The 13,100-nt window shown below is 28.2% G+C and overlaps 5 protein-coding genes across 5 annotated transcripts; 2 read left to right on the top strand and 3 right to left on the bottom strand.

Annotated features, from left to right (window-relative positions):
- Nucleotides 1–16: 16 nt before the first annotated feature.
- PGO_143760 (pre-mRNA splicing factor PRP17) lies at nucleotides 17–1,924 on the bottom strand (the record flags this gene model as incomplete). Its single annotated transcript, XM_028690366.1, has 1 exon — nucleotides 17–1,924. The coding sequence occupies one exon, from the start codon at nucleotides 1,922–1,924 to the stop codon at nucleotides 17–19; it is 1,908 nt and encodes a 635-aa protein (XP_028546167.1).
- A 2,712-nt stretch (nucleotides 1,925–4,636) lies between these two features.
- Nucleotides 4,637–6,229, top strand: PGO_143750 (hypothetical protein, conserved; the record flags this gene model as incomplete). Its single annotated transcript, XM_028690365.1, has 1 exon — nucleotides 4,637–6,229. The coding sequence occupies one exon, from the start codon at nucleotides 4,637–4,639 to the stop codon at nucleotides 6,227–6,229; it is 1,593 nt and encodes a 530-aa protein (XP_028546166.1).
- A 1,619-nt stretch (nucleotides 6,230–7,848) lies between these two features.
- Nucleotides 7,849–8,532, bottom strand: PGO_143740 (D-ribulose-5-phosphate 3-epimerase; the record flags this gene model as incomplete). Its single annotated transcript, XM_028690364.1, has 1 exon — nucleotides 7,849–8,532. The coding sequence occupies one exon, from the start codon at nucleotides 8,530–8,532 to the stop codon at nucleotides 7,849–7,851; it is 684 nt and encodes a 227-aa protein (XP_028546165.1).
- Nucleotides 8,533–9,870: 1,338 nt separating this feature from the next.
- PGO_143730 (conserved Plasmodium protein, unknown function) lies at nucleotides 9,871–10,032 on the bottom strand (the record flags this gene model as incomplete). The annotated part of the gene is made up of 1 exon (XM_028690363.1): nucleotides 9,871–10,032. The coding sequence occupies one exon, from the start codon at nucleotides 10,030–10,032 to the stop codon at nucleotides 9,871–9,873; it is 162 nt and encodes a 53-aa protein (XP_028546164.1).
- A 2,090-nt stretch (nucleotides 10,033–12,122) lies between these two features.
- On the top strand, nucleotides 12,123–12,698 carry PGO_143720 (raf kinase inhibitor; the record flags this gene model as incomplete). The annotated part of the gene is made up of 1 exon (XM_028690362.1): nucleotides 12,123–12,698. One exon carries the CDS (start codon nucleotides 12,123–12,125, stop codon nucleotides 12,696–12,698), a length of 576 nt encoding a protein of 191 aa, XP_028546163.1.
- Nucleotides 12,699–13,100: the final 402 nt, after the last annotated feature.

Here is a 13,100-nt window from a genome sequence, read left to right as displayed (position 1 = left end):
CTTCTCGTTTTTTCTTTCATTCCCATAATTTAAGGGTATTGTCCCAGCTAGCTGTTGCTAACATGGACGTCTTAAACGGGTGCCATGCACAATCTATACATACATTTGTGTGCGCTTTCATATTTTTAAAATTTGACGTTTTTTTCCAATTCCAAATAAATAAGCCTCCATTACTATCCCCGCTAATGACATACTTTCCATCATTACTACACGAAACATTAATTGCGTATCCAATGTTGTGATGTCCCTTAAAAGTTTTTTTCGAAAATAATCGAAATTTCCCTGTTGCTTCATAAACTGTTATAACATTGTTCATAGACTGACATAAAAAAAAGTTGCTACTTGGATGCACCGAAACGGCTGTTATTGAAAACATAGATGCATCTGATATATATTTAACAACAACGGGTAGGCCATACTCCCAAATAAAAATTTTCTTATCATCAGATGTACTTATTAATTTTTTATTATTATCACACAACGTAATTGTATTTATTGCTTGCAAATGTTCATTATATTCTAATTCAATATTTCCTGTTCGAAAGTCAATGTGGCAAATTTTGTTATTGGCACCCCCAACCAGAAAGGTGTTTGAGTCTTCATGATTTAAACATAAGCAATATGGTGTTTTTTTTTGATTATAAACTCCTTTTATTTTTCCATATTCCGTATCCCAATAAATTACATTATTGTCATAACTACAACTTAAAAAATTTGTTCCGTCATTATCAAATAGAACATCCTTGACACCTTTAAAATGACCCTTGTATGTTCTTACACAACTTTTTGATTTATATACTCCCCATAATTTTAATGTATGATCTAGCGAAGCTGATAAAATGTAATTTCCATATTTGGGAAAAAATCGAATTTTCTGAACACCCATTTTATGTCCTTTATATGTGTGAATTTCTTTCTTTGGTGGAAAATTTTCTTCTATTATAAAATCTCTATCTTTATATTCTCCTGGTATTTCAAACCATGACTTCTTATAATAATCATTTACTTCCTCGTTTATATGTAAGGTGGAAACTACTTTATCATTATATAGGGTATTTTTTTCCTTTAGAACATTTTTATTAATTGCTTCTTCAAGAATACATGATTCTAATTTCATGATTGAATTCTTTTTTCCTGACATTCTACGTTCATCTGTAGCAGGATTTACGATTTCATTGTTATTTTTGGATTTTGCATTTTCTTCATCGTTCCGAAATGTGTCTTCTTTTTCATACATTTGCATTTTTTTGCTATTTGTTACACCTCTATCTTCCCACGGACCCTTGTATTTTTCAGGAGAATTATCAATTTCCCTTTCATTTTTGGCTCTTTTCTTTTTACATCTCTTGTCATATAACTGCTCATTGTTTACCAGTTCGTGATCTCTATTCGATGATATTATATAATTTTTGTAATTCTTCTTATAGTAGTTTTTTAAGGCTGGGTTTTCTGCTACCCCAGTTAAGTTAAATTGATTATACTGATAATCGAACATATTTTTATTTACAAATGTTGATTCTATGCATCCAGTGAAATGATTTTTACATGCATTTTTTAAAAAGTTATAATTTTCATTTATGCTTGGTCCTTGTTGAGGCTTATTCAGTACATTAAGAAGGGTCGGATCATCAAGCATTATTTTCTTTTCTATATTTTTAAATTTTTCTTTGTAATTTTTTATTTCCATGTCGTATGTATCAACATAAGGGGCACAGTTTACTTGTCTCATAGGAATAGGACATAAAGTTTTACGCCTTTCTTCTTCATCCCCCTCGTTATAATTCACCCTTGTAACACATTCCGTGTCCGCGGTAAGTGTAGTTACTGTATTTTTACTACTGGATTTGTTATTTCCCCCCACTTTCCCTTCACACTTTTCTATTTCAGCTTCTTCATTATCGTCGTATTCCTTTAGCAAGTCCATATTTTAGGAGCATACAATAGTAAACACACGCGTGCATACATGTATATATATGTATAACATAAATACACGTAATAGATTTAGTTACAGTCTTATGTAGACTTGTACTCTGTTGCTGAACTAAAACGTATATAAAGGCTTATATTCCGATATGTTTCACGTTCCCATTTACCCCTTTTTTGCCGAAAAAATATGCTGTAGCAAATTAAACATTCATTTAATTCATTTGATGATCTAAAAATTTGCCTTTGTGTATCTTTTAAATTTGATAAATAATGATAAAAAAAAAATTTTTTAATTTAAAAACAATTTATGGGGTGAAATGACTTTTATTCGTGCATAATACCTTGTTCGCGGGCATGCGAAATGTATACGTATTTGTATACATATATTTGTGCATTTAAAGGTCCTTGATTCAAACGCATTTTAGCTTCTCCTTTTTTTTCTTTTTTCTATCCATTTAATATAAAACTTCAATCATTTCATGGGGTAGAAAATCATAAGAGAAATGTTATGGTTTATTCATAATATATATTTCTTTTTATTTGAAGCTTATTTATTTCACAAAAAAAAAAATACGAGTACGGCTATTAAAGAAAAAAAATGTGGTTTTTTACTGTAAAAAATGACAACAGCAATTAATATATTGTCAACTGAATATAAAAAAAATCCCGATAAAAAAAAAATGTTTAGCCGTAAGAGGAAAATTAAAAATACAAGTAATAAAATTGAAGCCTAAAAAACCTTTTATTTTATCCATGTTCCCATGTACATTCTTATTTGGGCTTAGAAATCACTTTACAAGTCGAATCAAATAATGCTTATGCTATTTTTTTATAGGTTTATATATAATAAATTTATTTTTAGCCCTTACGTAAAACACACAGAATATGCATACATATGTAAATATAGCACGGACTGTTAAAAAGGGCAGGAAATTAAAAAATTTTGATAATTTTTTTTTTGTCTCCTTTATTTCAGATTGAGGCTACTACATCATTTTGCTTGCGATGTTATATATGCAATTCTTTGTTCACTTATTACTCTATTCAAGGTGTCTCTTTTTCTTCTTAAACCTATACCCACCTGAATACATAATAAAAATAGTTGTCCTAATGAAGTATTTTATTATTAATAAGTCGTAGCATTTTATAAATATTATGACAGATTAATAAGAAAAAAATCACTTAAAAAAAAAAAAAAAAAAAAAAACTATTTAAAAGAATGAATATTGATAAGTTAATAAATTTAATATTCATATAAAAATAGGAAAGCTCTAAAATTGATAAAATTGATGAAATGCAGCTTTAAGTCGGTCTCAAAAATGATTATAATATAAAAACAAATTGAAAAGATTAATACACAACGTCTTTGGGATATTTCAAAACAGAGTGCACAATATATTAAGTGTAAGTAAAACGTTCTTAATATTCATGCATTTAATAAATTTTAAAAAATGGATGTTTACAGATTTATATTTTTTAAGTTTAATTTTTATGTCTTTCAGACATTGGATAAGATTAAACGTTTCTTATTATATTTTTTCTTATCCAAGAATAAAAGAAAAGTGGGAGCAATACATTTATGTGAGCTCTTTTTGTAATACTATAATGCCTTGTGTGCAGTACTGTAAGGGAAAAAAAAAAAAAAAAAAAAAATTGCTTGAAAATTTTAACGTGGCAAATTTGGGCTTTACATATATTCTACTCAGGTATAACGACATTTATGCTCACGACCAAGGATATATCTACATATGTATACATATATGTGAATATATATACATAAAAATACATATGTACATATTTTTCCAGCCCAGCTGTTGATGTACTATTATGTCCACTTTTAATATAAGTGGTATATATACTTATCGTGAAAAAAGGTAAATTATGTTATTTTCTCAATTAATGACCAACTGCTTACGAGTTTACAACAAAAATGGAAAATAGCTATTTATAAAGGTGTGATGAAAAAAAAAAAAAAAAAAAAAAAAAAAAAAAAAAATCACAAGAAATTATTTTGGCTTGTTGTTAGCTTTTACGAAATATAACCCTTTTTTGTCAGGTCATAGACACATGCATGAATATTTTTTTTTTTTTTTTTTTTTTAAAACGTGGTCACTGCAATAAAATATATATAAATCCCAAAATGTTCTAACATTTAGTTTAAAAAAAAAAAAAAAAGAAAAACTTAAAATGTATGCAAACGTAATAAACCTTACAAAGCACACTTTATAAGAAATTCTGGAAATTTCTATAACTTTATTTTTATGTAATGTGTTCTCATTTCTCCAAAGACATATTCAGCAAAGTAATAGGTGAAATTTAAAATAATATACTACTTCAAACAGATATCAAAATTAAAAACCCAATTACTGAAAAATCAATAGTATAAAAAAAAAAAAAAAAACACACACACACACATACATACATACGGATTAGAGAACAATCTACTGTATTCAAAATCTATTACATAAATATTGAACGAATTGCATACATCATTTTTGTAGAAATTTATCCGGATCCCTTCAATTACGTGTGTATATATGACAAGGATAGGCGGAAAATATATCTTTTTTTTTCCTTTTCATGTATTATATACATATATATATATATACATACATTTTTCCTTATTTCATAAAATTAACAAGATCATTGTGCTTTTAATTATCATTTTGTGAAACACCACTGTTATAAAAAAAAAAAAAAAAAAAAAAAAATGAACATAGTTAAACCCGCTGAAAAATGCGCAATTTCCAATAAAAACCTACAAGGAAATTGCAACAGCATGAGCGAAGAAAAATACTATGCTTTGGGTATTAATTTAAGCCAGAAGGGGGGTATGTACGACTCCTTAATGCATTTGAAACAAGAGAACGAAGATAAAATGTGTTCCGATGCAAATAGCGACATTTGTAGGACACTTTCCAATTATGCAGATTATTCCACGAAAAAGGTAAAATATGTTGTAAATAAAAGATTTGCAGGAATGGAAAATATGGAAGAAAATATGCAAGATATGGACTATTCGATGTTTAAATATTTTAGGACATTACCACCAAAGTACAGTGATGAAAATGATATAAGAAATAATATTATTTTTAACAATAATAATATATATATTTATGCAGAAAATAAAAATGGAACATTAAATGAGCAAGCTTGCATATCCATTTCTCCTGACAATAATATCATTTATTGTTCAACAAAAGGAAGGAGATACACCATAGGTGGACATGCAGGAATACAAAAAAATATAAATAATGAATATAACTTTTTTGAAGATAACAATTTAGTATCACCACTTGATAGTATTAAGACATGTGCTTTCGACGGAATTGGTAGTTCAGACATTTCCAGCACTTTCACCAAAATGAATTTAATAAAAACGAATGATGTTCTGGATGATTCGAACGCAAATAAGAATAATACAGGAAATATATTTAATGAAAACATGATACTGAATTCATGTGACTCTAGTAACTTAAACACAACCAAATGTTTATCAAAGAATCTATCCATGCAGAGATTATTTGAATATTACAAAAAATGTTCTCAAAATTTGGAACATGAACAGAGAGCATGCAAACCATGTGCACATGTATATAATGGAAATAAATGCTTGAATGGAGATGAATGTGCATTTTGCCATCATCCAGATCATGTGTTAATATCCGCGAAAAAGTGGAAGAAGTTGGTAAAAAATAATATGGAAAAGTTGAATATTCTTTTGCACATACTGCGCAATCCGGACGATGTAAATGCTAAGCTCATGAATGAAATGTTGAAGCAAAATGTGAAAAGTTTTAAAAAAGGAAGAAAAGTGAGTAACAGTAATAAGAACATGGAAAATATTAATATTGCAAACCAAGATATCTGCAACTATGGTAATAATGGAAGCCTTGCTAATAGCGGCATTAATATTAGCAGTCTTAACAGCTTTAGCGACCTCAACAACTTCAGCGACCTTAACAACTTCAGCGACCACAACAACTTTAGCAATCTTAACAACATGAGTGGTCTCAATAATCTTAATGAATTCAACAGTTATAGCCCTCCTAGCAACGTTAACACCATTTACAATGTCAGCACTGCAAATAGCGGAAAGAACAACAGTAGAAGGAATAAATATAACAAAAATAAAATACACTACTTTCCTCCAAAAAATACAGAACAAATTCCACGATTCCCACGTAGCAATTTCGAATTTAACGAAGACACAGATATATATAAGAGCAAATATCACATAAGAAATTATCATGCAAATATGGACACCAATTATACCTGTGTTCCTCATCATATTGACATGTAAGTTGTCAGCAAAGGAACTCCCTAGAAAAAATGAAATTATTGAGAAATAGGAGGAATGAATAAAGACATATCTACATATGTTTGCATTCATACATATGCAGACATATCCACCGACTGTAAAGAGAAAGCAAAGCATGCTTCCTTTAGGTCGCGTTAGATAAAAAAGGAACACACTTCATTGCAGAAACGATTAGCAAAAGTTTAAAAGCCAATTTTAATAGTCAGAAAATATGCAAAATGTAAACTTTACAAAGGGAAGTAAACAGGGAAAAGGTAGAGAAAAAGGAAAAGAAAAAGAAAAAGGAAGAAAAAAACAAAGAGAAAAGGGAAGAGAAAAAGGGAGCAAAAAAGAAAAAAAAATAACTTCTATTGTTACCAAAAATTGGATAATTTATAAACATGTTAATTACATAACAAATTGAGTACATCATGTGAAGAATATAATACAGATTAATTTTAATTGAAATTCTAATGAAAAAAAAAAAAAAAAAAAAAAAAAATACATAAAAATATATACAAATACGTATAATATACAGTTACAAACATATGTGCTTAGTTGATATTTTAACCGTTTCCTTAATTTGATGCATTCACACGAGTGTTGTGCTTCTCGAGCATTTCTCTGCCCATAAAATTTGCAGGTGCATACAAATATATACGGGCGCCTAGGCAAAAAAATATACCCAAGCGTGTTAAAATACATGACTTCAAAAAGTATCCCATTTCTATATATAGTTTTTTATTTCTTTAATAATAATTCTTTTTTACACAATTCATTAATGGAAAAAAAAAAAATATAATAATAATAAAAAATATGGTTATTGTAAATACTGCATTTTTTTCATTCCATAGGTTCATTTCGTTAATGTTTTTTTTATTTTAAGTTTTATTATTTTTTTATTTTGATCCCATTTTAAGCTTTGTTTCATCCTGTGCCACGAACAATCCCCATATTGGACTTTAATTTAAACCTCATTTTCACATTTTTTTTTTTTTATTTTTTTCTAATGCTTAGATGAGAATTATTATACTACTAGATGTTTATGATTTCATTAAACATTACCATTTCATGGTTGTGATTGTTAAGCATATATATTTTTTTTTATTTTACCGTATCACGTTACAGCTTAGCTTTGTTATTTTATGTTTTCCAACATATGTTGAATGTGAATGTATGAATTACCATTTACATTTGAATGTAAAAATGTATTTCCAAAAAAAGAAAAATTTGTATCTTTAACACATATTTACAAGACAGAGAAAGAAACATAAACATTAGGACAGTGTTTGTCTAGTGAATTTTTACAAGGGGAAAAATAAAATAAATAAATAAAAATAAAATAAAATAGAAAAAAAAAGGCGATGAAAAATTAGATAGACATACAGGCAAAAATATATGAGGATATATGCATGAATACATGTTAAAAAAAATAGCACACAAAACGCAACATAGAAAAAGACGTGTACGAATGGTTTGTAAAAATGGGTTGTAAAAAAAATTATTCTTAATAAAAAATAAAAAGATAAACAAATGGAGAACTAAAAAAACAAGTTCGTGATTCCATTAATTACACCGATGTAACGCTCTTCTCAAGGCACCTTTTTAGTGGTATCAAAATATTAATTTTGCAAATATTTGCGAACAGATTCCCGCATCATATCAATAACAAATTTGGGATCGTCTGCTTTAAAAATACTTGTTCCAGCAACTATAATGTTGGCACCATGAGATGCAGATATTTCCGTGGTTTCTATATTCAAACCACCATCTACCTGAATATTTAAATTTTTGTATTTTTTTCTAAGAAATGAAACTTTGCTCATCATATCATGCATAAATGACTGCCCTCCAAAACCGGGCTCTACAGTCATCACTAAAACCGTATTTATTAAATTAGATTCTAGTAATGGTACAATTTTTTCTACGTCTGTTTTTGGCTTAATAGAAACTCCGCACCATAAATTATTGTTTCTTATTTCTTTAGCTAAATTTATACATCTTTCTGTGTCTTCATTTAAGGCTTCAAAATGGAAAGTTATTTGATCTGACGTTTTTAGTAACCCTACGTATTTTTCCGGGTGTTCAACCATTAAATGTACATCAAAGAATATACCTTTTGTATATTTTTTTAAATCATTAATAACCGGTGGCCCAAACGACAAATTAGGGACAAAGTGCATGTCCATGACATCTAGATGTATCCATTCTGCCCCTAGTCTTTCCATTCGTTGTGTTTCTTCAGCTAGCTTGCTTATGTTGGACGCTAGTACCGACGGGGCAATTATCGCTTTTAGTGGACCCATCTTCGGATATTCCCTTCGTGTGCAGGCGTGTGCATACGTATATGAACAAGCGTATGAGCACGAGTATTCACACCCGTATGAGCTAGTGTATGTGTTTTCCCCAGTATATACGTGCGTGTATACCCTTTATGCATATACTTGATCGTGCATATAAGTCGATATTCTCACAGGTATATGTTTGCTGTACTCCGAATTCGTGTTCTTTAGGGGTCGCTTTTTTCGCAAGAAATCCTTGAATTTTTTAAGTCATTGAGCGGGGGCATATATTAAAGTAAAAAACAAATGAGTATATAAAAAAGGGAGATAATAGTATTTACACTGTTTGAAGCGTTTGAAGCGTTTGAAGTGTTTGAAACATTTGTATCATTCAAAGCATTTTATACTGACCCTTTTTACACATTATAAAATAGAATTTTTTTCTTTGCGAACGGAGAAAAAGTAGAACTAAAATATTAATATGCCTTCTACATTAAGTTCAGAAATACAAAGTTTTAAATATAAGTCTTAAATTGACAAAGTCGCTAGAGGTATGTACAACTAACAGCTACGTTTATGTATTATTGTTTCGTGTTTCAATGAATACAAACGTTCATGAATCAACGGTAATGAATTATATACCTGATAAAATCAAACAATTAATTCTATGAAGTGACAAAATTTACATTTTTTATAAAGTTAAATTTATTATCCGATAATTCCTCAAAGAGCTCTTGTTTTTTTTCAAAAATTAAAAAGCAGAAATGTTAAACTTGCAAATAATTTTGACATCCTTATATAAAGTGTCTTCAATAGGTAAAGTTTTTAAAACGATAGGTGAAAATTGTCCCTGGAAATTATATGTACAACGGTATACCTTAGCATGTAAAAAATATGCATATGTTTTACGTCCTCTTAATTATAGCGGAAAAAACAATGTCACTTACATGACAGTAAAGTTAAAGGGCGTTATTTGAATCTCCCATCTAATATCTTTTAGTGAAATTTTACAAATAATTTAAACTTATTTTTGATGTGTAATTAATTTAATTTTCATAAAACTGTTCACACATATATGCATGACCTTGCTCATTTATGAATTGAAACTCTTTCTTGCCAACACATGCATAAATGTTTTCATATACATCTTCCTAAAGATGCTGTTTTTATAATAAAAATACGCGCATTTATGTTTTTAATTTAAAAGTTTTGTTCAATTTATAAAAAGGGGAAAGAAAAAAAAAAAAAAAAAAAAAAAATTCAAAATAGTTATTTTCTTTGCAACACTGTTGTAATAACAACATTTATATATTGTAAACAAATTAAAAATGCTAATTATGTAGTACGACCAACACTTTATGGTCAAAAAACTCCTAGAAAAAATAATATGAAAAAAAAAAAAAAAATTACGAAGCATACAATAAAGATAAACAAAATCTGTGCTATATATAAGCGCACGTTTAAGCATTCTTCACGTTCCTCCTTGGATGGTTTACTAACTAACGCTTCTAAATCCTCATTCATTTTGGAATATTCTGAAACATATGGAATGTGCACATATATACTTTTTCTGTCTAATTAATCTATAATTCGTAACTCCCTGCTCCTGAACATATGTATATTACTCACCCGCTTGATGTGTGTATTTTTTTCTATATTTTCCTATATTTATAAATATGCATATATATGTATATATATTTTTTTTTTCTTCTTGTTCCAGATAAAATATATTTAAACGTTATGCATTTCGTATCTTCTTCTAAGGAATGACACATTTATATTCGATAAGTAATATAGGAGAAAGACATTTAAAAATGTGTAGTTGGTTTTTATGTATTAATTATTATCTGTGTATTCATTATGATGACAACATCCATATATATTCTATCTGTTCTTATAAAAAATTATAAGGTAGATGGAAAAAAAAAAAAAAAAAAATTACGTGGCAAGCAAATAGGAATGAAAAAGAAAATTACAGAATTCGTAAAATGTAGAACTGGTTTCAAAAATAATAACAAAAAATAAAATGCCTTGTCTATTTCCTTACTATTTAAAAATTATATTTGCGTATATATGAAGGTAAGTGCTTTAAGAAATGGATAGAGAAAAACTTTTTTAAAAGTCTCTGTAACTTGATATCGGAATATATTTTTAGTGTTCATGTACGCATGATCAATATTTTCCAAGTTAGCTTCTCCATGTGCGGAAGCTAAGCATTAATAAGAAAATTGCAATTCATCAAGGCGGAAAATAGCAGCTAACAGCTATGCTGCAAATGTTAATGTGTACATATATACATATATATTACAGTTTTAAGAACAATTACACGTTTTCGTAAAACATATTTGATTAATGGGTTTAAAAATTGGTTTTGTATGAGAAATTTTGTTCAAAAAAAAGAGGACTACACTTATGCATATGTATATATATGTACATATATATGTTCTTGTACTCAGGAAAACGAATGTCTTACAATAGGGGCGATATATATCACACCTACATACACATTTATGCGCACAAGTAGATGAAACAACAAAAATTTGTTTCACCTTTTAATTTAAAGAAAATATGTCATTAAGAATTAATTTGGCAAGGTTTGAAGAGAAAAATTATATATAAAAATTTATTGATTAAAAAAATGAGCAATATGTAGCGCATGCAAAATGTAGCTAAAAAAAAATAATAATAATAATAATAATAAAATAAAATAAAATAATCCCTGTCTACATACTAAACTTTTCATAAAATCAAAAACTAAATGAGTACCCATAGCACTGTTCTTCTGGATTGGTAAAAAAAAAAAAAAAAAAAAAAAAAAAAAAACACACATTAAATGTTATATGAAAGGAATCTACATATGTGATTAAAAAAAAAAATTATACTTTTTACAATTTTAACATTAAGATATGTAATAACCCATTTAGGAATGCATAAATTTGTCTTATATTCATTTTTGTGTACCTCTAGTACACCCTCATTTGTTTGAGCGTTATTAAATGTGTTTTTTTAAGAATCATAAAAAAGTAAAACCATATCATAAAAAAATGAATAAATATATGTTATGCACACACAACGAGTTTTTCTTCCGTTCATCAGACAGGTGATCTGTTTTTTTTTTTTTTTTTTTTTTTTTTTTTTTTTTTTTTTTAATGTGTTTAAAGTATAATATATATTATATGAAAAAACGCAGTAAGAATTAAGAAAAAATTATGTGTTTTGTTCTTGTTATTCCACTTTTTAAATATAGCACATATTTTACCAGCTGAATATAAATATGAGTGTGTAGCACGAACACTTTTAACATTTTCCATTTATAACACGGACTCATATTTTAAGGCCAGCTCAAAGTTTCCTCCTACATAGTGATACATTTAAGGATGCTGTAATTTTATAATATTTTGTGAATTTGTTTGTGATAATCGAAGTATAGTGGTAAATATATCAACACAAAAACGGAAAAGAAATATTCCAGTGGACATGTGGCGGTATATAAGTGTACATCACTTGCACACACAAAAGGTTTATATATGTGTACATATATATATACCTACATAAATACGTATATATAAAGGTATAAAAACACGCAAAAGAGAGGATATCTGTGCAAAGCTAACATGGGTGTTCCTCCAACTATAGAAGAACTAAAAAGGGAAAAAATTATACCTCATGTTTTCCCGAACGAAAATGTAAACTTAACTATAGACATGTTCATATCTTTTAAAGCGGGAAAAGAAGTTAATCATGGTAATATATTAGATTTGTCTGGGACAGGAAGTGTTCCCAGAAATATAAAATTTTCAGAAGCACCCCCAGATAATTATTGTTATATTTTATTTATGATTGACCCTGACTTTCCTTCACGAAGAAGACCCGATGGAAAGGATTATGTACATTGGGTTGTGTCTGGAATTAAATCAAAGGAATTAATAAAAGGAACAGATAAGGGTTGTGTTACCTTATTGCCATATATAGGTCCATCTATTAAAAAGGGAACAGGATTGCATCGAATTTCTTTTATCCTTTCATTAATAAAAGAAGAGAACAAGAGTAACATTTCTGGAGTACCCATTTATCGAGGTGAACATGATATTACTAGAGTCAAATTTAACAATTGTCAGTCTGCTTTTAATGTTATAGAGATGAATGATATGAAAGTTGTCGGCTTCAACTGGTGCCAGATAGAGGCATAGCTTTTCCTTTTCCTTTTCCTTCTCCTTCTCCTTCTCCTTTTTTTTTTTTTTTTTTTTTTTTTTTTTCAAAATAGTTGTATGCTTGTGAAGTTACCTTTTTTTTGTGTGTTTAATTATACATATACACATACCTGTATACACTGTCCCTGTATACATTCATAGTTTTTTCTTTTAATAACAACTAAAAATTCGAATTATGTAAATATTTTTTTGTATTCACATTGCATAATTCATAATTCTTAGGAATAATACACATAACGTACTACGTTAGCATGCCTAGAAAAGTATGTTTCAGGGCATGTTAAATTTGTAAACAAGCACCGTGTGCAGATCTGCTGTACTTCTATATATATATATATATACATACATGCATTACTGTAAAACAGGGAATTACACTTCACA

The sequence above is a fragment of the Plasmodium gonderi genome (genome assembly GCF_002157705.1).
Source record: "Plasmodium gonderi DNA, contig: Chr14, whole genome shotgun sequence".
Lineage (NCBI taxonomy): Eukaryota > Apicomplexa > Aconoidasida > Haemosporida > Plasmodiidae > Plasmodium > Plasmodium gonderi.
Note: the sequence above shows the minus strand (reverse complement) of the source record. Positions and strands in the feature narration are given on the sequence as shown.